General features: G+C 49.0%; 1 protein-coding gene across 3 annotated transcripts; it reads right to left on the reverse strand.

Annotated features, from left to right (window-relative positions):
* Window positions 1-13: 13 nt before the first annotated feature.
* Window positions 14-10,501, reverse strand: ZBTB32 (zinc finger and BTB domain containing 32). Of its 3 annotated transcripts, none has more exons than XM_060288819.1 (5): window positions 10,464-10,501; window positions 1,996-2,132; window positions 1,811-1,879; window positions 1,523-1,687; window positions 14-1,337 (listed from the first exon to the last, which is right to left on the reverse strand). In XM_060288819.1, the coding sequence occupies exons 3-5, from the start codon at window positions 1,836-1,838 to the stop codon at window positions 1,054-1,056; spliced, it is 477 nt and encodes a 158-aa protein (XP_060144802.1). In that variant the 5' UTR covers window positions 1,839-1,879; window positions 1,996-2,132; window positions 10,464-10,501; the 3' UTR covers window positions 14-1,053. The 3 variants fall into 3 exon arrangements, with proteins under 3 accessions (XP_060144802.1, XP_030730558.1, XP_030730556.1); XM_030874698.2 differs by lacking the exon at window positions 10,464-10,501 and adding an exon at window positions 2,326-3,402 and having other exon boundaries at window positions 1,996-2,069; XM_030874696.2 differs by lacking the exon at window positions 10,464-10,501 and adding an exon at window positions 2,326-3,402.
* Between the last annotated feature and the right edge of the window lie 9,662 nt (window positions 10,502-20,163).

The raw sequence follows: 20,163 nt of genomic DNA on the forward strand, positions 1-20,163 counted from the left end.
CATCTGAAGAGCATAGACTCCCGCGTCGCGGCGGGAGAGGATGAGGCGCAGGGCCCTCTGGGAAATGTAGTTCGAGCGCCTCGCTCCTTCCTGGCGAGCTAGGGCCGCGAGAGCTGGGACCATGGGGTCCTGACCCGACCCAGAAAGCGATCTCCGGGGCCACCGGGAGATGTGGTTCTTGACCCAGACTCCTCCCATTGTTCTTGTCGAGGCCAGCGGCCCGTGTGAACTACCACTCCCAGAGTGCGGTGGGCCTCGGACCCTGGGAACACCAGAGACACTGGAAAATGAAGTTCGGTACTGCAGGAGGCGTGGGCTGGGTAAGGGGCGGCGGCAAAAGATTAGTCTCAGTTCGGAGCTAAACCCGGCAGCCGTTTCGTACAGCCTGGAGGGAGGATGCTGGAGAGGCTGCGGCCTTTCGGCTCTTGTGCTAGGAAAGGAGGAGGGTGGCCGAAAGCAGGGCGGAGCACGCGTTCCTCTCGAGCCCCCGGCTGGAGGCCCAGACTCAGACTCCGCGCGCAGTTGCTTGCTGTGGAAGGGACGGGTAACTTGGGTTCTGACAGCCTCCCCACACAGGGCTTGCTGCTAAGTCGGCCTGGACGCCGAGTCCTCGCGGCCCTCTGCCTCTGGGGGAGGAGAGGGAGCCCCGGGAGACGGAGGAGGTGGCCGCCGCGATGAACCACCAGGGGCCGCTACAGGACTAGGGGCAAGGCTGTCCCCCGCCCGCAGGCTAAAGTCCGGACTCGGCTTTCTGGTCCCGAGAGGAGGGCACAGGAAACTCTTTATTTTGGTGATGAACCGCTAGTCCCCGCACAGTTAACCTTCACTCGTGCACACTTCACTGCCCTCACCCCACACGGGCTCGCTGGCCCAGGTTTCTGTGGCCCGCGGTCATCTGGGAGAGGGCTCTTGGCGCCCTTGCTGCGACGCTTCTTGGAGCAGAGTTTGCTAGGCGGCCGTAGCCGCGGTGCGAGGTCAGAAGCCTAGCAGGCCCGCCGGCCCATCTTTCATTCTGTACGCTTGGCTGAAGCCAAAGAAGCTACTGACACCCTGTCAGGTGGTTGAGGAAGGGGGCCTGCAAGGAGAGGTCGAGGCCCGAGATGGCCTCGAGGAGGAGGAGGAGGAGTAGAGGAAGGTGGAGCGAATGGTCCATCCCGGCGGGAGCTGGCTGGGCGAGTGGCCGCGCATGTGCGTCTGCATGGAAGCCAGGCTGGGGCAGCCGGCCTGGCACAGAGGGCAGCGGTAGGGTGCGGCCCCATGCGTCCGCAGGTGCTTGGTCATGGCTGAGAAGTCCCGGGAGCGCTGGGGACAGAGGCTACAGGAGAAGGGCTTCTCTCCTAGGGCAAGTGGAGGGGAAGACCCATGAAGGAAAGAGGAAAGGAGCGAAGGCTGGCCTGGGGTAGATTGGGGCAATTGGGCAAGGTCGTTGTGGGGGAGCCAGACACTCAGAGAGGGACTTAGGAGCGGGCCCACTGGAGTTTGGAAGGAGGTAGACAATTCACACAGGGCAGGGTGCCCATACCTGTGTGGACACGGTAGTGCGTCTCCATCTGATGTTTGAGTGAAAACCTCTTTCCACAGACAGAACAAGAATAGGGCCGAGACCGAGCAGGAGGGGGTGGGGGAGGGTGTTGGTGAGATGGGTGGCTTGCTGTGCCCACATGACCCACACAGGTTGCAAGTTCACCTGTGGCGACAAAAGGCAAAGGAGGGCAGGGCTGGGAACCCCAGAGCCGGATCACTGGAACACTCAGGCAAGACATCAGGGGCTACAGTGGGGCTGAGGCAAAAGTGCCCTCACCCTACTCACCTGTGTGCCTCTGATCAGACTCTTCCATCTCCCCAGGGCTGAGCTGTGTGGGGCCCTGGGGGAGGGAACCTGAAGGGAGCAGAGTGAAGTAGGGGCTCTGCTCAGGCTGGACTCTTGGAGCCCCAGCCTCAGCCCCAGCTGAGAGAACATGTTACAGGGTGCATGCAGGGCAATGAGGGGCTTACCTGGGGTGGGGCTGCAGGAGGCCAACTGGTTCTGGCTCCAGAGGCCTTTGTGGAGGCTCAGGGACAGTGGGATCCTGGGAGTGGGATGGGGAAGAGTTACAGCTTCGGCTACACCTGGGATCCTGGCCAATTCCTTTCTGGAGAGGGAGGTGTCATGAGTCCTCAGGGGCTGGGCTTTGGGTTTCCCTGTGGTGGGAGCTTCTTGTCCTTTCCCCAGCTCAGGAAATGTATAGTAGAGATAAGAGATGTGGTGCCCTTCCACCCTTCACTGCTGCCTCTCCTAAGCCACTCCCTCCCAGCCGGAGGTCTTCCATAGGCCCTTCAACTCACCTCTGGTCCCGAGGCCAGACCTCCTGCTGGGCTGCAGTCATGGGGGTGCTATGGGAGAAGGGAGTGCCATATCTGGGCGGCAACAGCAGGATGCTCCACAGGGCAGGCTGGCCCTCCCCCAACCAAGGGGCCTCAGCCCACCAGGGCCTAGGGGTGATGCCGGTTTGGAGGGAACCTGGTGGGGGAAGGGGGCCAGGGAACTCCCGCAGACTTTCCTCAGAGCCCCCTGGACTGTCCCTCACCCACATGATCACTTCTTGCTTCCCATCTACTCCTCCGCGGCCAACAGGGGATTGGTTGAGTTTCTCCTCTGGTCTCATCTGCTCCCCTTGCTCCTCCAGAGTTGCCTCTGCCATCTCAGGGCTCTCTCTTGGTGGCCTGTGCCTGTGCAACGTCTCCTGTTCTTTCCCACCAGCTCTAACAAACTTCTGTGGTCTCTGCTTCTCTCCAAAGCCCCGCACTCCTCTCATAGAATCCCTTGTGGGTTTCTCTGGCTCCTCCTGTTGTTCCTTCAGCCCTGGACCCAGCTCTTTTCTGGCCGTATCTCTTCGAGCCCTCATGCATGCCTCTTCCAGGGACTGCACCCCTAACTCTCTGGCTGCCTCCTCAAGGGGCCCCAGTTCCCCAGGTTGCAGCTCTAGGCTCTCCCCATAAACAAAGTGCAGAAGTTGGGCAAAGGTGGAAGGGCTGATGCCTTTCACCAGAGCCCAGCAACCCCTGCGACCCAGTTGCTGGCTCACACCTGCCAGCACCAGGCTGTGGGCAGGGAACTCCTGGCTCCCCACTGTGATCAGGGTATCACATAGTGCTGGCCGGAGCCTGGCTGCTAGCCGTACCAGCCGATCAGAGCCATAGGGACTAGGCAGTCTTGTTGGGGACGTGGGCATTGTGCCTTGCCTGGGTACCAATCTCAGAGGTTCTGAGAGAAGGGCCACACTGTGGGGTCCATGGTGAAAAGGGGAGGCAGGAACAGCATATTCTCAAGCCTGTGGAGGTGAGGGGAGAAAGAGTGAATTGCTGGTTCTGAATCAGAGCTCTCTGTCCTGCATGGAACAGATAACCTGACCCGAGAGAGGACCTGAGCTTATCTAGAATCATAGCAGGGGCCAGGGGTGGAGGTGGGGTGGTGGGAGAATGGAAATTAGACCAAATTCAGGACTTAAAGAGCAAGGACAAGACAGCTAAGAACTATCTCAAGTAGTGGATTTAAGGCTAGTATAGATGGGTCCTGCCAGTTGGCAATGTCTGACTTAAAGGATAGCAAACACTGATACTTCTGCTTCTCCAAGCTCCTCTGCAGGGAAAGACCTCGGAGTAGGTCAGGCTCTCCTCATTCCAGACAAGAAGATCACCACAAAACCCAGTCAGCCCTGGAAGTTAGGGATGGAGCAAGACACAGCTTCATGGGTGAGGTTAGAAAGCTAGTGTGTCCTCCCCCTGCAAGCCCATCATGTGGAGCTGAGGGTCCCGAGAGGAAGAAAGGGCAGCAAGACAGGGGTCGTAACTGCAGGAGGGCAGGCTCTAAGGCATCAATCAATCATCTCCCTGAGGACGAAACTTCTAGAACCCACCCTCAGAGAAGGAACTGGAAGAGACCAAAGGCTCCCATGCAGTGAGATAAGAGAGCAGGTCAGAAGCCACAGGAGAGAAGGCTCCTCATCTGAAGATGGAGAGACTTTGGAGAAGGCTTTGACCCTTGAGGAAGCCAGAGAAAGGGAAATGGGAACTATAGAGGGAGAGGCTATTTCCTCTCAAGATTAGGATAAGGAGACGGTTCAATTTTGTTTTTCATAAGCCAAAAGTGAAGAACAGAAGGACAGAACCGAACAAGGCAGAAATTTATCACACATCAAAACCACCACATTGGCTTTTAAGAAAACTGGGAACCCAGATATAAAGAGACGCACCTAAGTGTTGCAGTGCCCAGCAGGCATATTCCTAGGTGTGGGCTCACCATGAGTACGGACCCCATAGGAGGGGGGATTACTAGTTGGACACTTCACGGAGAGGGCTACAGGCTGGCAGGAAGTGGACAGAAAGAGGGGTGTAGTGGGAGGAAAGTCTCAGCTGGGGAGAAGCAGCCACTCACCGGTTGTAGCTTCCTCCTGGACACCGCATGCTCTGAACTGCTGTTGGGGCTCCTGGGCACCCCCACCCTGGAGCTAGCCCCGCCCCTGACCTCACAGTCATCCATTGGGTGTCCCAAGTATCAGTCTGCCACAGTCCTCCAAGGGGTGTGGTTTTATACCCCTGGCTGTGCTTCACTCCTCCAGGAGAGACCACTCTCCCCTCCAGAGCCCTGGCATTCTGCCTCCTAACCTCCTGTCTCATTTCATTTGTGAACCCCTAGTCAAAGAAGTGTATCTAAAGCAATAAGAACTTTGGGATAATCAGACCTGCGTTTGAGTCTCATCTCTGCCATTTACTAGTTGAGTCACCTTGGGCAAGTCACCTCTCTGAGCCTTAGTTAACTCATCCATGAAATAGGGATAACCTCTGCTTACCTCATTTGGAGGTGGGGTGAAGATGAAATGACATGATGTATGTGAAAGTGGTTTCTCGGTACATAGCATCATTCAAATAGTATTAGTTCTGTTTCTTAGAGGTGTCAGTAGATCTCTAGCAGCTGGAAGCTCTTTCTACTACCTCAAAAGTAAAAAGGACTGAAACATCTGCATTCTAAGGAGAGAGTGAAGGAGGGCCAAAAGCATGCCTCCTCCTCCCTCTCTCTGACTTGGTACTAGGAAGCCTCAACTGCTCTGTGGGAATGACCCCTGTCATCTGGGACATCACTGGGGACTGGGTGTGTGAGTGACTCAGATCCTCCCATCAGGCTCTGATGGGGGCAACCCCAGGAAGGGCCTGTGGTGGTCTTCGAAGAGAAAAACTCCTTTTCTTGGGTTGATGACAAATGACATTTCTCTGAAATCAGGACTCCGAGGTTTCTTTGACTTCCTGCCCAGGGGGTGAAGTTCCTCAGAGATTTCCCCTCTTTTCACACTTTAGCACTCCTTAACCTGGGGAAAAGATGAGCCCTGAGAGACTCAAAGTTCTTTCTCTGTTTCTTACTATTTCATTATTCCTCGTCCTGTGATAGAATTTTCATTCACAGAACAAGTGCTGCTAAATCGCTTATGATATGTGCCTAATAAATAACTGGAAGGTTAACGAGTCAGGCACTGGTGGGCTGCTCTGGTGACAAGACACAGTCTGGTTCCCCCTCGGCTTCTCTCTTAGATTCTGGTCCCCTCCTAGACTCAAATATTATGTCTCTAAAACTCCTGTTTCACCTTTTGGCTCCAGGACCCCCGAATGTTCAGACCATCCTTCTACTCTCTCTCCAGACCTAATATGCCTTCCCTCTATCTCTCATTCTAGCTTGGGTGCAAACGGATGTTAATCCCTCCTAGATCAGACAGGGTGTGCCAATGGGTGGGGCTAGTGGAGGGGCAATAATAGTGTGGGGAGAGGGGAAGATGAGTCAGAGTGAAAGGGAAAATGCAAATGGGCAAGCTGTATTCATTTGCTACTCTGGTCGTTAAATATTTTCCATTTCTGAGCTTTCTAACTCCTCACACCACCACACCCAGGGACTCATTAGATACCCATATAAAAGACGCTTGATTTGGACACAGAAATGCACCAATCCCTGACATGTAGGTATACAGAGGGAAACATCCTTCCTCCAATACAGAAATACTCCCTGAGGATATGGGATAAGTGAGGAAAGCCATGAAGGAGAAACCCCAAGTGTAGGTATAGGGGTCTGGAAGATTACATCATCACCCAGTGGAGTAGAGTCCCCTCACCTCCCAGGCCTACATCATGTGCCCATGACTCGGCTCCCCTACCGGTGGTTGCCCACTGATGTTCAAAAGAGTTGGAGGCTGTGCTCAAAGGGCAGCATCCTCTTATGCAGTTGACAGGGAGTGCCAACGGGCTCTCAGGAAACCTAAAAGTGAGGGCAAGGGGCAAGGGGACTCTCCATTCAGTGAACAAAAGCCCCCAAGATTGGGAAACCCCATCTTTCCTCCCACTTGGTGTCTACCCCCTTCTAAGGATATCCCTTTAGAGACTGCCTCCTTAGAGGTATCTCTAGGGCCTTCTACACCGCAGCCCTTCTTCCTTCCTACATTCTTGACATTCTTGACTGCACAGTCCAAACCACCTTGCACTGAGCAGTGATAGCAGAAGCAGAAGCAAATAGCACTTTGACTTGGAAAGGTAGGGACACTGCTGACTCTTTCTCTCTCTCTCTCTCTCTCTCTCTCTCTCTCTTTGGCTGCATGGCATGCAAAACTTCCCTGACCAGGGATCGAACCCGTGCCCCCTGCATTGGAAGCCCGGAGTCCTAACCACTGGACCACCAGGAAAGTGTTGTGTTTCTCTTCTTGAAAGGACTCTCCTCCCCAGCCTCAGAAACCTTGCCCACCTTCCACTTCCCAGGCTGACTCAGTAGGGATCTCCTGCAGTTGTCTCTCTGGGGTGGAGCCAGGAAACCACAGGTCATGAGGACACAAGCCTGCATCCTGGGAGAGGGTACCGTAGGTGGGAGAGGTTAGGTAGGATATAATTGGAAGAAAAGAATGTGGGAAAAGGAGATATGATTTTTGCCTCTCAGTCCTTTCTAATATTCATATTACTAAATAAAGTTTGAAATCTGATATCTTTTATTCTTACTGATAGACTTGACCTTCAGGCACAACCCAGCTTGCTGTAAAAATGTCAACACAGCAATACAAGTATAGAGTCTCTTCAAATATTATAATTAAAACTAAACCATCAGAATATGCCAATTAGAGGGATGATTATTTGTTTTATGAAAATATTCTCCCTTGGTCTCACGTATTGAGGTATTGGTTACCTCCAAAAGCCAGGTTAAACAAGATTCAATTCAGAAAAGTTCTATGAACTTTCCACTCTTCCCAGGAACACATCACTTTCGGCAAATTAAGGTGGTTAAACTCCCTGCATCATTTTATATAGATTAAAACCAATTATCCAAACCTTACATAAATCTTTTTAGTTAAGTACATCCAACACATACCAGAGGAGAGACACCACAGAATGAATGAGTTTCTTTCTTCCCTTAAATCTATGTTCTACATAGCCCAAGATCTGGATATAGTAATAGGCAGGTGAGCTGAATCTAGGTCATAGAGACCCTATCACAGCACACCTTTTGTGGATTAAGTGGCAAAACAACCAGATGAGAAGTAAAAACAACTTAGGTTCCACTGCATCCTCACAGTGGACTGCCTTTTTCTTCAGCACTAACGGGGTTAACTCTTCTGAGACCCTCAACTTCCTCATAGAGACTATTTTCAAGACCAGTATTGAATATCCATATTGCCTCAAATCCAGACAGAGGGCCCCACTCTGACCTCTAGTTGTGTCCCTCCCCATGGGCTGAGGAGTCCAAGGGTATCTAGGAAGTACCCCCCTGGAACCTGTGCCCCCCAATTCTAGACCATGCTCTGGGAACTCGGAACCCTGGACCTCCTGGCCCAAATAGCCCACTTCCTGGGTTTACATTGGCCTCAGACCCAGGTCTATACTCTTCCGAGTGGGCTATGTGATTGATGTAATTGTGTGGCCGATTGGGTGGGAGGGGCACGTAGACGGAACTTGGACATGCAGGCTAGTATGTGAGACACCTTGAAGTATGCGCCAACACCAGATGTGGGGATAAGAGGGGAAATCTCCATTTCTAGTCTTGCCTAAGCCCCATAAATAATATGGGAGCCTGCTTTATTGTAGTGGTTCTTAACCTCTCAGGGGGTCACTATGCTTTTTAAAATTGTAAGTCGTGGAATCAACTCTTTACATCAGAAAATTGTAGATTCTCATACCATTTTGCATGTGAATGACAAGAGAGTCACAGACTGCTCTGAAACTCACCCTTGCACAGGCTTCACTCCTCATCCTTGTGGCTGCTTTTACCGCCCCCCCTGCCAACACACATACAGTTTTTTGGATTATTCCCAGGAGCTCATAGACCCTGTAATCCACTCATAGACTCCCCCCATGCACCTCCACCCTTGGTTTAAGAACTCTGGGTGTACATGAAAGTACCCTGAAAGCTTTAGTACCAGGTAGAGCTTGAACAGCGGAGTGAAATTAGATATCAACATCCTGCCTCATAAGTATAAAAAGATCTTCAGTAAAGACAACCTGGGTGATTTCCTAAAGAGCAGGATATCTCACACACCTCCTATGCTCCAGTACAACGTCCATCTTCTCCAAGCAGCTGCCCCATGCTTAGAACCTGATGTCTTCTGGGAATGACCAGAAACAGGTTGCGGAAGAATGGGAACAGGGACTAAAAGGCCCAAGACACGACTCAATCCTGGTTCTATCTAGAGCCACCACAAAACAATAATACTTCATGGAGGGCAAACAACCTGCTGGGATTCAGAGACACCCTCCCCACCCCGGAACCTCCAGAAGACCACGGCCCTAATCTCCTGGCCACGTTGTCCAGCCTGGACCCAGTCCTGGAAAATCTTACACAAGCACCCCAACCCAGAAGCTAGAGTCCCCCAAAAGTCTTGCAGCCACATGTTCCCATCACAGCCAGGATGCAATGACTCTTGACAACTTCCCATTGGGCTTTCGACTTCATCAACACTCACTCTCAGCCCAGGCTGGATCCAAAGACTCCAGAAAACCTCTCAAGTTCTCACTAGTTTCATTTCTTGGTCAAAGACTCCCAAGAACCTCTGGAGAGTCACAGACCTCTCCAGTCACCAGATCCAGTCTCAGTCCAGAGACCCCGGACAACCTCTCATAGATCAGAGGCCATACCTCATGGCCAATGACCCCACACAGAGCTCCAAGGCCTCCACCTGCCCCACAACACACTTCCAAATCAGGCTGTCTCAGGGCCCGGGGACATGCCGGCCTGGTCTCTGCCCAGCCGGGCCCAACGGTGCCCAGGAGGCCCCACTTCCAGCCTCTCCAGGGCAGAGGGAGTCCCCAAAGCCTAACGCCCTCACCCCCACTTCCCGATCCTCATCCTCAGGGCGACCACTCAAGCCCCCATACCTCAGCTTTGCCTGGGCCAGGCCCAAGCCCGAAGAAAAGAAAGAAAATCCATGGCACTCACCGACTCAGGCCCTGTTCCTCTCCTCACTCCGCCTCACATACACTCCGGGCGGCACAAGCCCGAGTAGCCGTTAGAAAGTGGAGCGGCGCGAGGCTCGGAGCTCGAGGCCGGGCCGCGTGCACAGCTCGCTGGTCGCCCTGGATCCCGAGGCAGACGCTGATTGGCCGCAGTGCTGGCCACACCCTCTTTCCTGGCTCCCGCCGGCTGAGGGATCACAACAGCCTGGGAGGCACCTAGGACAGCTCCACTCCGCACCACCCCCTGCCCCTCCCCCTCCCGGCCCCCGGGTCCCCAACTCTGCCTCGCGACCTCCGCTGATTGGCTGCGGAGCCGAGCTCGCGCCCACCTGGCTGGCGCTGTGGAGGGACAGGGCCTTAAATCTGATTGGTCCGCGGACTTAGGCTTCAGGCCTCTAAGGCTGAGAGCTCATCCACCAGCCGGTCCTCAATGCTTTCTGGCTGCGCAGATTGCTCTGTCCCCCCCTCTTTATGAAGAGACTGGGGCCTGAACCTCCTTCACCTGCATAGCTTTGGAGGCTCCCTCTGAAAGTGCTCAGGGATACCACTGCTTTCTTGTTTCTATCTTTCCATCCTGTGTAGTCCTCGTTGCAAACCCTTTCACCTTTCTCTCAACCCCTTACAATCTGTGGAGAAGTGACTGGGATTGGATAGGAGGCCATCAGGCTTTGGGTGCCAGTGGGCAGCTCCCCTTTCCCGCCTCTTGCCTTGCACCACCATTAATTGGCTGCAGAACGCACCCTGCCTCACCCGGAAGTATGCGGGGACAGAGAAGACACAAGAGAGGGCAGTGCCTTGACCCCCCTCATTGGCCTAGATGCTCGCGCTTCAAATACACGATGACGCCCCAGCTGTCTGCTGAGTCAGGATTAACTGCGTACTTCATGTACCAGCCCCCACCACACCGTAAAGAGAATGACCCATTACGCTGCCCCACCATTAACTGGCCCGGGGTTAGAACCCGGCCAGCGGGCTTTCTGACTAGGCAGGGCTTTGGTGCTGACACACCGTACCAATCTGTGGCTGGCCGACTGCCTCCCTTCTTCCCCCGGCCCCGCTGCCATTGCACCGTCGATCAGCTGGCCCCACTCCTAAGTGGCTTAGCCTGGACACATCCAATCAGGCGCGAGGGCGCTTTAAGGAGACGGGCATTGCTCCACCGCTTCCACTTCTGATTGGTCCCGAGGCTTGCTTCTTCGCCTTTGATTGATCAGGGGACCTGGAGGAGGGAGCCCAGCCCAATGGTTTCGGGCGGCGGTTAGAATTCTGTCCCTTTGCTTCTGTTCAGCTTCGGGGTTCTGGCGACTGTTGTCTGGCGTCTCCTTCCCCACGGCTAGTGGGGAAATGGGGATGGAGAGTGGGGTGGGGGGAGGAGCTGGAAGGGGCCCCGCTGAGGAGGGCGTGACTCGACTAGAGGAGCTTAGGACAGTGGGAACCGAGACCACCTAAGGCGAGCGCCTGGTACGAGGGAGATAACCCTTCAAATAGCAGGGGAAAGACGGGCGCTGTAGTAGTAACAACAGCCCTTTCCATGTACTACGCTTTGTGCATCATCTCACTGAATCCTTCTAAATAGCTCTGTGAGGGAGTCTATTACTAGCCGGGTTAAACGCTGAGGGTCAGAGGTGAAGTCACTTGTCTCAGTGAGTATGGGCATTGCTGGGACGCCGACATTGTTCTGGTGAGAGTCCAACATCCGAGCTACACTACAATTAAGTAGGATTGATCTTATATAGATGTGGAATGGGGTCTCATGTGGTCACATGACCTTGGTTTACTTCATCATATAAATGAGTTTTTTTGCTTGTTTGTTTTTCTTCTTTTAGACTTGAATCCCATCCTGAAGGCTCAGCACTCAGCATATATTTTCAACTCCTCCAACTCTGGGGCAAATGCATTTGCATTCTAGAAAAAGATATTTTAAAAATCAGCATCATAATATCTTTGCCACTTTTTGGCCACTGACAGCGAACCAAGCCACTTTTAAGTGTTTTACATGCATCCTCTGACTGAATCCTCATAAGCTGTATCAGATGTTTACTGTTATTTTTCTCACTTCACAGATGAGTATATTGAGGCTGACAGAAGAACCTGATTTCCCTAAGATCTCACCAGGAGTAATTGTCAGAGCCGGAATTTGAATTGGGCCTGTTGCAGTTTGACTCCAGAGCCTAAGCTCCTAACCACTGATATACAACGCCTGTCATCCTAACAGCTACAGTGTCCAGAGTGTGGGCACACATGGTCCTGGGGAATCCTCGTAGCCACTCTAGGAAGAGGAATGATGACAACACTCGTTAGAACAGACAACAGAGGCTCATGGAGGTGAAGACACTCAGCTCACATAGCTGGTCCATGGCTGAGCAAGGAGTAGAATGAATCATACCTAATATGCTGAATCCACACCCCACATTCTTAATCACTCCTCACACTGCTCCCTTCCCATTTGACAAACGAAGAAACTGAGGCGCTGAGGAGAAATCCAAGCTGGAATTCAGACCCAGGCCTATCAGACCCAAGAGATCACTCCCTGAACCACATTACCTCCAGGAAGTATGTGTCTGGTAGATCCTGTGTTATTGGGTCAGGTGAGAAGTCCTCATACCCAGCCAGCCTTGTCTGCAAGCAATGAGGTCATCTGGTCCCAATTTTGGCCCTAAAGGTGGTTGGGAACGTATTTCACAGCCTCAGAGCCTTTGGGGGCTTCTCATTGAGAAGCCTTAATCGTAATTGCTACAATTTATTGTACACTTTTTATGAGCCAGGCTAGGTGGAAAACATTCTGCATGTATCATCTCACTGAATCCTTATAATAATTCTAGGATATAGGGGTTGTTATTGTCCCCAATTTACAGGTGAGGAAACTGAGACCCAGGGCGGGATGTAACATTTCTATGTTTACAGAGCTAGTGAATGGTGGAGCCTGGATTGGAACTTCGAGAACCCTCAATTCCAGCTACTACCCAGTGTGTACAAGCATGAGAAGATGGAGTGAGGGACCCTGGGTTCTGGCAGGATGGAGTCAGAACGGTTGTTGGTTTCATTCTGGAGGTTGGACTGTAAGATTTGAAGAGTAAGCTGTCTGAGAGGAGTAGAGAAATAACTATGGCTTATGGAACAACTACCCCATGCCAGGCCCAATGTTAACTACACTTTAATATATGTTGAGAAGCCTTGTGGTTAAGAAGCTGGACACTGGATCCAGTCTGCCTGGATTCATGTCCTGGCCTTGCTTCTTGCTAGTTGTGAGACCTTTGGCCGGTTACTTAACCTCTCTTGGCCTCAATTTCCTCACCTGTAATGTGGGGATAATGATAATAAATACCTCTCAGGACTGTCAAGAGGATTTTATTTATTTATTTTTTTTTTTTTGCGGTACGCAGGCCTCCCACTGCTGTGGCCTCTCCCTTTGTGGAGCACAGGCTCCGGATGTGCAGGCTCAGCGGCCATGGCTCACGGGCCCAGCTGCTCCGCGGCATGTGGGATCTTCCCAGACCGGGGCACGAACCCGTGTCCCCTAGCATCGGCAGGCGGACTCCCAACCACTGCGCCACCAGGGAAGCCCCTGTTAAGAGGATTTTAAATGAACTAATAGAACAGTGGCATCTCTTCTCTTCTCCAGTGTTCTGAAACTGAGTTGTTTCCTTGCAATCAACATCACTTGCCTTGACTCTGCTGTAGATACTGAAAATTAAGGCTGGATATTTGCACTGGGAAAGTCTGGGGGAAGTGTGTTCCCAGAAGAGGTAGCAAGAGCAAAGGCCTTGAGACAGGAGTGAACTTAATATGTCTGAGGTACAGCAAGAAGTCCAGCTGGAACCAGGCAGATGACTAAGACTCAGGAGCTCAGCCCAACTGCACATGTGCTCATAACAGGCATCAAAACGACCCTGTACTTTTCAGAGCATAATGGACTTTACCCAAGCTTTGATTTCTGGAGAAACCCAAAGCCATGATTACTGTTTTTAAATAATTAATTAATTAATTAATTTGTATTTGGCTACATTGGGTCTTCGTTGCTGCGTGCGGGCTTTCTCTAGTTGTGGCGAGCGGGGGCTACTCTTTGTTGTGGTGCTCGGGCTTCTCATTGCGGTAGCTTCTCTTGTTGTGGAACATGGGCTCTAGGCGTGTGAGCTTCAGTAGTTGTGGCACAAGGGCTCATAGTTGTGGCTCGCGGGCTCTAGAGTGCAGGCTCAGTAGTTGTGGCGCACGGGCTTAGTTGCTCCACTGCATGTGGGATCTTCCCAGGCCAGGGCTCGAACCCGTGTCCCCTGCACTGGCAGGTGGATTCTTAACCACTGCACCACCAGGGAAGTCCGCCATGATTACTTCTGAGGCTCCGTGTCCAAGCACAGGGATTTAGAGATGTTGCTTAGAACTCAGGTCGTCTTGAACCAGGGCTCATGTGTAGGGGTCAGAAGACTTGCATTCACTCAAATATTTATTAAACTCTGAGAGCATATGCCATCTGTGCCAAGCCCAGGGAAGACTTAGCCCCTTCAAAATCTTTAGATTAAAAGATTTAACCTTATAGAAAGGAATTAGACCTTAAAACATATCCTTCCAAAACCAAGTGGTAAGTGTAGCAACTAAAGCCCAGAAGGGGCACTTAAGCCAGGGCTGGGGGAGGGAGAAGGGTGAGGGAAGACTTTTCAGAGAAGGTGGTGACCCCTAAGTGTATATTTTTGGAGGACCTACTATGTGCTAGGCATGGTGCTTAGTCCAAAACATATAATGGCAAACAAGAAGAGACCGAATGTATTAGTCTGCTAGAGCTTCTGTAACAAAATACCAAAGGCTGGGTGGCTTAAACAATACAAACTTATTTCTCACAGTTCTGGAGGCTGGAAGTTCAAAATCAAGGTGCCAGCTGGGTTCATTTCTCCTGAGACCTCTTTCCTTGGCTTGCAGGTAGCTGCCTTCTCACTGTGTCCTCATATGGCCTTTCTTCTGTGCATGCACACTACGGGTGTCTCTTCCTTTTCTGATAAGGTACCGTAAACTGAATGTTTGTGCCGCCCCCTCCCACACCCCCAACTACACCAGATTCGTAGGTTGAAACCTCATCCTCAATGTGAGGATATTTGGAGATAGGGCCTTTGGGAGGTAATTAGGTCTTAAGGGTGGAGCACTTATGAATGGGATTAGTGCCCTTATAAAAGGCTTCAGAGAGAGCTTCCTCGCCCCATGTGATTTTACAGTGAGAAGACAGCCATCTATAAACCAGAAAGCGGGCCCTCACCAGATACCAAACCTGCCAGTGCCTTGATCTCGGACTTCCCAGCTTCCAGAACTGTGAGCAATAAATTTCTGTTATATATAATCTACCCAGTCTTTGGTATTCTGTTACAGCAGCCCAAACAGACTAAGACAGAAGGACATCAGTCCTTAAGCAATACAAACTTATTTATCGGTCCTATTGGATTAGCTTCATGCTCTTAGGACCTCATTTAACTTAATTCCCTCCTTAAAGGCCCTGTTTTCAAATACAGTTACATTGAGGGTAAGTCTTCAACACATGAATCTGGGGAATTTGGACTTATTGACAATTCAGTCTATAACACTAAATATCTACCACTGAGGGATTAAACAGCCTGGTAGGGGAGATGCATATTATTAACAACATGTGGAGAGAGCAGAGCAGAATGGTTAAGATGTCAGCTCTGGAATCACACTGACGGTTTGGGTCCTGCCTCTGTCATTTACCAACTATGTGACGTTCAGCAAGTTTCTTCCACTTTTTGTGCCTTGAGAGAATCAAATGAGCAGATACCCTTGAAGTCCTTAGGACAGCCCCTGGCACTGAGTACGTGCTCATTAAATGTTGGCTATTGTTATTAATTACAAGTAAAATTAAAATTGTGCTAAATGCTCCGAAGGAAAACCACAAGATAGATTAAGAAAGTAAAACTCTCATCTGGCCAGTGTTTTCAAGAAAGACTTCCTGGAGGAAGTGATGCTTGTACTCAGGTCTGAAAAATGAGTACTCACTAACCAGACTAGGGAGCGAGGAGAGGCTTCCAGGCAGTAGGAAAGTAGGTTCCAGAGCTCTGGGGTGAGAGGAAACATGGCCCAGAATCCAATGTCTCAGAGCAGAGCAAGGAGGTACAGGGGAAGCAGGGGAGAGGGAGACCTGGTGTAGTTGGCAAGGCCTGGCCTTGCCAGGAGTGCTGGCATTCTCCTAAGAACCATGCAGAATCACAGAAGGAAGTGTCTATTTTTTTTTTTTTTTAACAGAGACTGGTTTGATGGACCTCTATGTACAATACTTATCACCCAGATGCAAGAGCTATCAACATTCTGCCTTTCTTATTTCATCAGTACTCCCTCAGTCTTTTTCTTTTAAATATTTTTCTCCTTGAACACATTCTACTTGACAATGAAAGCAATTGGGACAAAAATCTCTTTGAGAGGGGGAAATATACAAACACACTTTATTAGGGAGGAAAGGTACACACATAGTTGGTTTTATCTAGTGATAATGCATGCTTTTTAAATGACACATTTTGTGAAATGCTTTAAAAAAGTTTTTAGCACCAATCAGTAGCATTAACAGTACAGGAATACCTCATTTTATTGTGCTTTGCTTTATTGTGCTTCGCAGATACTGCATTTTTTACAAATCAAAGGTTTGTGGCAACCCTACGTTGAGCAAGTCTATCAGTGCCATCTTTCCAACAGCATTTGTTCACTTCATATTTCTGTGGCATATTTTGGTAATTCTTGCAATATTTCAAACTTTTTCATTGTTATATTTTATGGTGATTTGTGATCAGTGATATTTGATGTTACTATTGTAATTGTTTTGGGGCGCCAAAAACCGCACCCGTATAAGACAGCGAACTTAATCAATAAATGTTGTGGGATTACTGGTGTAATTTCTCCACTAATCAGCCATTCCCCCTTCTCTCTCCCTTTCCTAGGGCCTCCCTATTTCTTGAAACACAACAATATTGAAATTAGGCCAATTAATAACCCTACAATGGCCTCTACATGTTCAAGTGAAAAAAATCACATGGGAAATCCCTGGTGGTCCAGTGGTTAGGATTCTGCACTCTCACTGCCGAGGGCCCGGGTTCAATCCCTGGCGGGGGAACTAAGATCCCACAGGCCATGCTGCGTGGCCAAAAGAAAGAAAGAATTACATGTCTGTCATTTTAAATCAAAAGCTGGAAATCATGAAGCTTAGTGAGAAAGACTAGGCCTCTTGTGCCAAATAGCCATGCTGTCACTGCAAAGGAAAAGTTCTTGAAGGAAATTAAAAGGGCTACTCCAGTGAACACATGAATGATGAGAAAGTGAAACAGCCTTATTGTTGATATGGACAAAGTTTTAGTGGTCTGGACAGAAGATCAAACCAGCCACAACATTCCCTTCAGCCAAAGCCTAGTCCAGAGCAAATCCCTAACTCTCTTCAATTCTGTGAAGGCTGAGAGAGGTGAGGAAACTGCAGCAAAAAAAGTTTAAAGCTAGCAGAGATCGGTTTGTGACGTTTGTGAAGCCCTCTCCGTAATATAAAAGTGCGAGGTGAAGCAGCAAGTGCTGATGGAGAAGCTGCAGCAAGTTACCCGGAAGATCCAGCTGAGGTCATTCATGAAGGCGGCTACACTAAACAAGAGATTTTCAATGCAGATGAAACAGCCTTCTGTCAGAAGAAGATGCCACCTAGGACTTTCGTAGCTAGAGAGAAGAAGTCAATGTCCGGCTTCAAAGCTTCAGAGGACAGGCTGACTCTCTTGTTAGGAGCAAATGCAGCTGGTGACTTTAAGTTGAAGTCAGTGCTCATTCACCATTCTGAAAATACGAGGTCCCTTAACAATTTTGTTAAGTCTACTCAGCCTGTGCTCTATAAATGGATGCTGTAAACAGATGTGCTGGATGACAGCACATCTGTTTACATGGTTTACTGAATATTTTAAGCCCACTGTTGAGACCTACTCTTTCAGAAAAAACCATTCTCTTCAAAATATTGCTGCTCTTTGACAATGCACCTGGTCATCCAAGAGCTCTGATGGAGATGTACAGTGAGATTAATGTTGTTTTTATGCCTGTTAACACAACATCCATTCTGCAGCCCATGGACCAAGTAACATTTCGATTTTCAAGTCTTCTTATTTAAGAAATATATTTTGTAAGGCTATGCTTCCATACATAGTGATTCTTCTGATAGCTCTGGGCAAAGTAAACTGAAAACCCTCTGGAAAGGATTTGCTGTTCTAGATGCCATTAAGAACATTGTGATTCATGGGACGAGGTCAAAATATCAACATTAACAGGAGTTTGGAAGAAGTTGATTCCAACCCTTATGGATGACTGTGAGGGTTTCAAGACTTCATTGGAGGAAGTAACTGCAGATGTGGTGGAAATAGCAAGAGATCTAGAATTAGAAGTGCAGCCTGAAAATGTGACTGAACTGCAGCAACGTCATGATAACCTTTTCACGGATGAGGAGTTGCTTCTTATGGATGAGCAAATAAAGTGTTTCTTGAGATGGAATCTGCTCCTGGTGAAGATGCTCTGAAGATAGTTGAAATGACAAAGATTTAGAATATGACATAAACTTAGTTGATAAAGCAGCAGCAAGGTTTGAGAGGATTGGCTCCAATTTTGAAAGAAGTTTTACTGTAGGTAAAATGCTATTAAACAGCACTGCCTGCTACAGAGAAATTCTTCGTGAAAGGAAGAGTCAACTGATGCAGCAAATTTCATTGTCTTATTTTAATAAATTGCCGCAGTCACTCCAACCTTCAGCAACTACCACTTTGATCAGTCAGCAGCCGTCAACATCAAGGCAACACCCTCCCATCAGCAAAAAGATTACAACTCGCGGAAGGCTCAAGTGATGGTTAGCGTTTTTTAGCAATAATGTATTTTTAAATTAAGGTATATATATTGTATTTTTATACATAATGCTATTGTATGCTTAATAGAGGACAGTATAGTGTAAATATAACTTTTATATACACTGGGAAACCAAAAAATTCTGGTGACATGCTTTATTGCAATATTCACTTTATTGTGGTGGTCTGGAACTGAACCTGCAATATCTCTGAGACGTGCCTGCATTTTAAGAGAATGTTTTTATAAGATTAAAATTGACTGGGGTTTTAGCACATACTCGGCTTGAGGATTAGTATGGTAAACATTCGAAATACAAGTATCTACGATCAAAATAGGGCTTTTACCCATGAAATATCTTGATCATTAAGTAAAAAGCATATGATGTGGCTCACGGTGTCTGTTAACCTCATTCCTTCCTGATCAGAAAATTTGCCTTTGCTGAATAAAAGATTTGGTACTTTGGCATGGAAATGTACAATAAACTCATCTATTTTGATTTGATTGATAATCTCTTTCTTGAGGAAGGTCAGGAAAGTCTAATAAGGAACAGCACTTGTGCTCATGATTGCAAATCTCCAAAAAATGTCAGTGATCGCACCTGTTATTTCTAGACCAATCCTTTGTAAGTCCTGGCGGTATCTCAGTTGCCATCAGGCAGGGATGTGATCAATAGATGTAATGCTTGCACTAGCAAGTTGATCTTTCGTATATTAACTTTGTATCCTGCAACTTTGCTATAATTGCTTATTAGTTCCAGGAGGTTTTTTGTCAATTCTTTTAGATTTTTTACATAGACAATTATGTCATCTGCAAACAAAGACAGTTTTATTTCTTCCTTCTCAATCTGTGTACATTTTATTTCTTTTTCTTGTCTTATTCCATTAGCTAGGACTTCCAGTATGATGTTGAAAAGGAGTGGTGAGATGAGACATCCTTGGCAATTTGATCTTAGATACAACAAGAGGTACTTGACTACTAGGGACCTTCTTCTTCTTTTTTGTTTTTTAAATTTTATTTATTTATGGCTACGTTGGGTCTTCATTGCTGTGTGTGGGCTTCTCTCTAGTTGCGGCGAGCAGGGGCTACTCTTCACCGCGGTGTGCCGGCTTCTCATTGCGGTGGCTTCTCTTGTTGCTGAGTGCAGGCTCTAGATGCGCGGGCTTCAGTAGTGGTGGCATGTGGGCTCTGTAATTGTGGCTCGTGGGCTCTAGAGCACAGGATCAGTAGTTGTGGCGCACTGGCTTAGTTGTTCCACGGCATGTGGGATCTTCCTGGACCAGGGATCGAACCCGTGTCCCCTGCATTGACAGGCGGATTCTCAACCACTGTGCCACAGGGAAGTCCCTAGGGACCTTATTTTAATTATGTGTCCAACAGTACCTAAGTGGAACTCCAGAAAGACCACTTTCTTGGCTTTTTACCTTTTTTTTTTTTTTTTTTTTTTTTTTGCCACACTGCATGGCTTGTGGGATCTTAGTCCCCCAACCAGGGATTGAACCCAGGCCCTTGGCAGTGAGAGTGTGGAGTCCTAACCACTGGACCGCCAGGGAATTCACAGCTTTTTACCTTTTATATTTTATTTATTTCCATTCCAGTGCCCATGGCATCTGAGGTGGCCATCTGAGAGCTATCTAAGGGAAACTTGATGTCTTTAATAGATCTCCTGCTTGGGTTTTGAAACATGAATTAAGTCAAAACATTGTCTCAAACTTCTGTGACATCTGAAATTTGGAAAAAGCACTTATTCACAGGACAACTCTTTGATTACTGGAGGAACGGCTCAAGGTCCAGGCTACTGTTGGCATTAACTATTTCCTATCTAGCTTCCTTCTGGGAACTGTAAGCTGTTTGAGGAGATCACAACTGTGGGAT

This window comes from Globicephala melas, chromosome 19, assembly GCF_963455315.2.
Source record: "Globicephala melas chromosome 19, mGloMel1.2, whole genome shotgun sequence".
Lineage (NCBI taxonomy): Eukaryota > Metazoa > Chordata > Mammalia > Artiodactyla > Delphinidae > Globicephala > Globicephala melas.

Excerpts from the sequence above, each read along its gene's own strand:
- ZBTB32 (XM_030874696.2), bottom strand. The coding sequence starts at position 3,212 with ATGCCCACGTCCCCAACAAGACTGCCTAGTCCCTATGGCTCTGATCGG. Across the intron at positions 2,133-2,325 it reads GTCTGGCCTCGGGACCAGAG|AAAGGAATTGGCCAGGATCC; the intron begins GTGAGTTGAAGG and ends CTCCCTCTCCAG. Across the intron at positions 1,338-1,522 it reads GCACTACCGTGTCCACACAG|GAGAGAAGCCCTTCTCCTGT; the intron begins GTATGGGCACCC and ends CACTTGCCCTAG.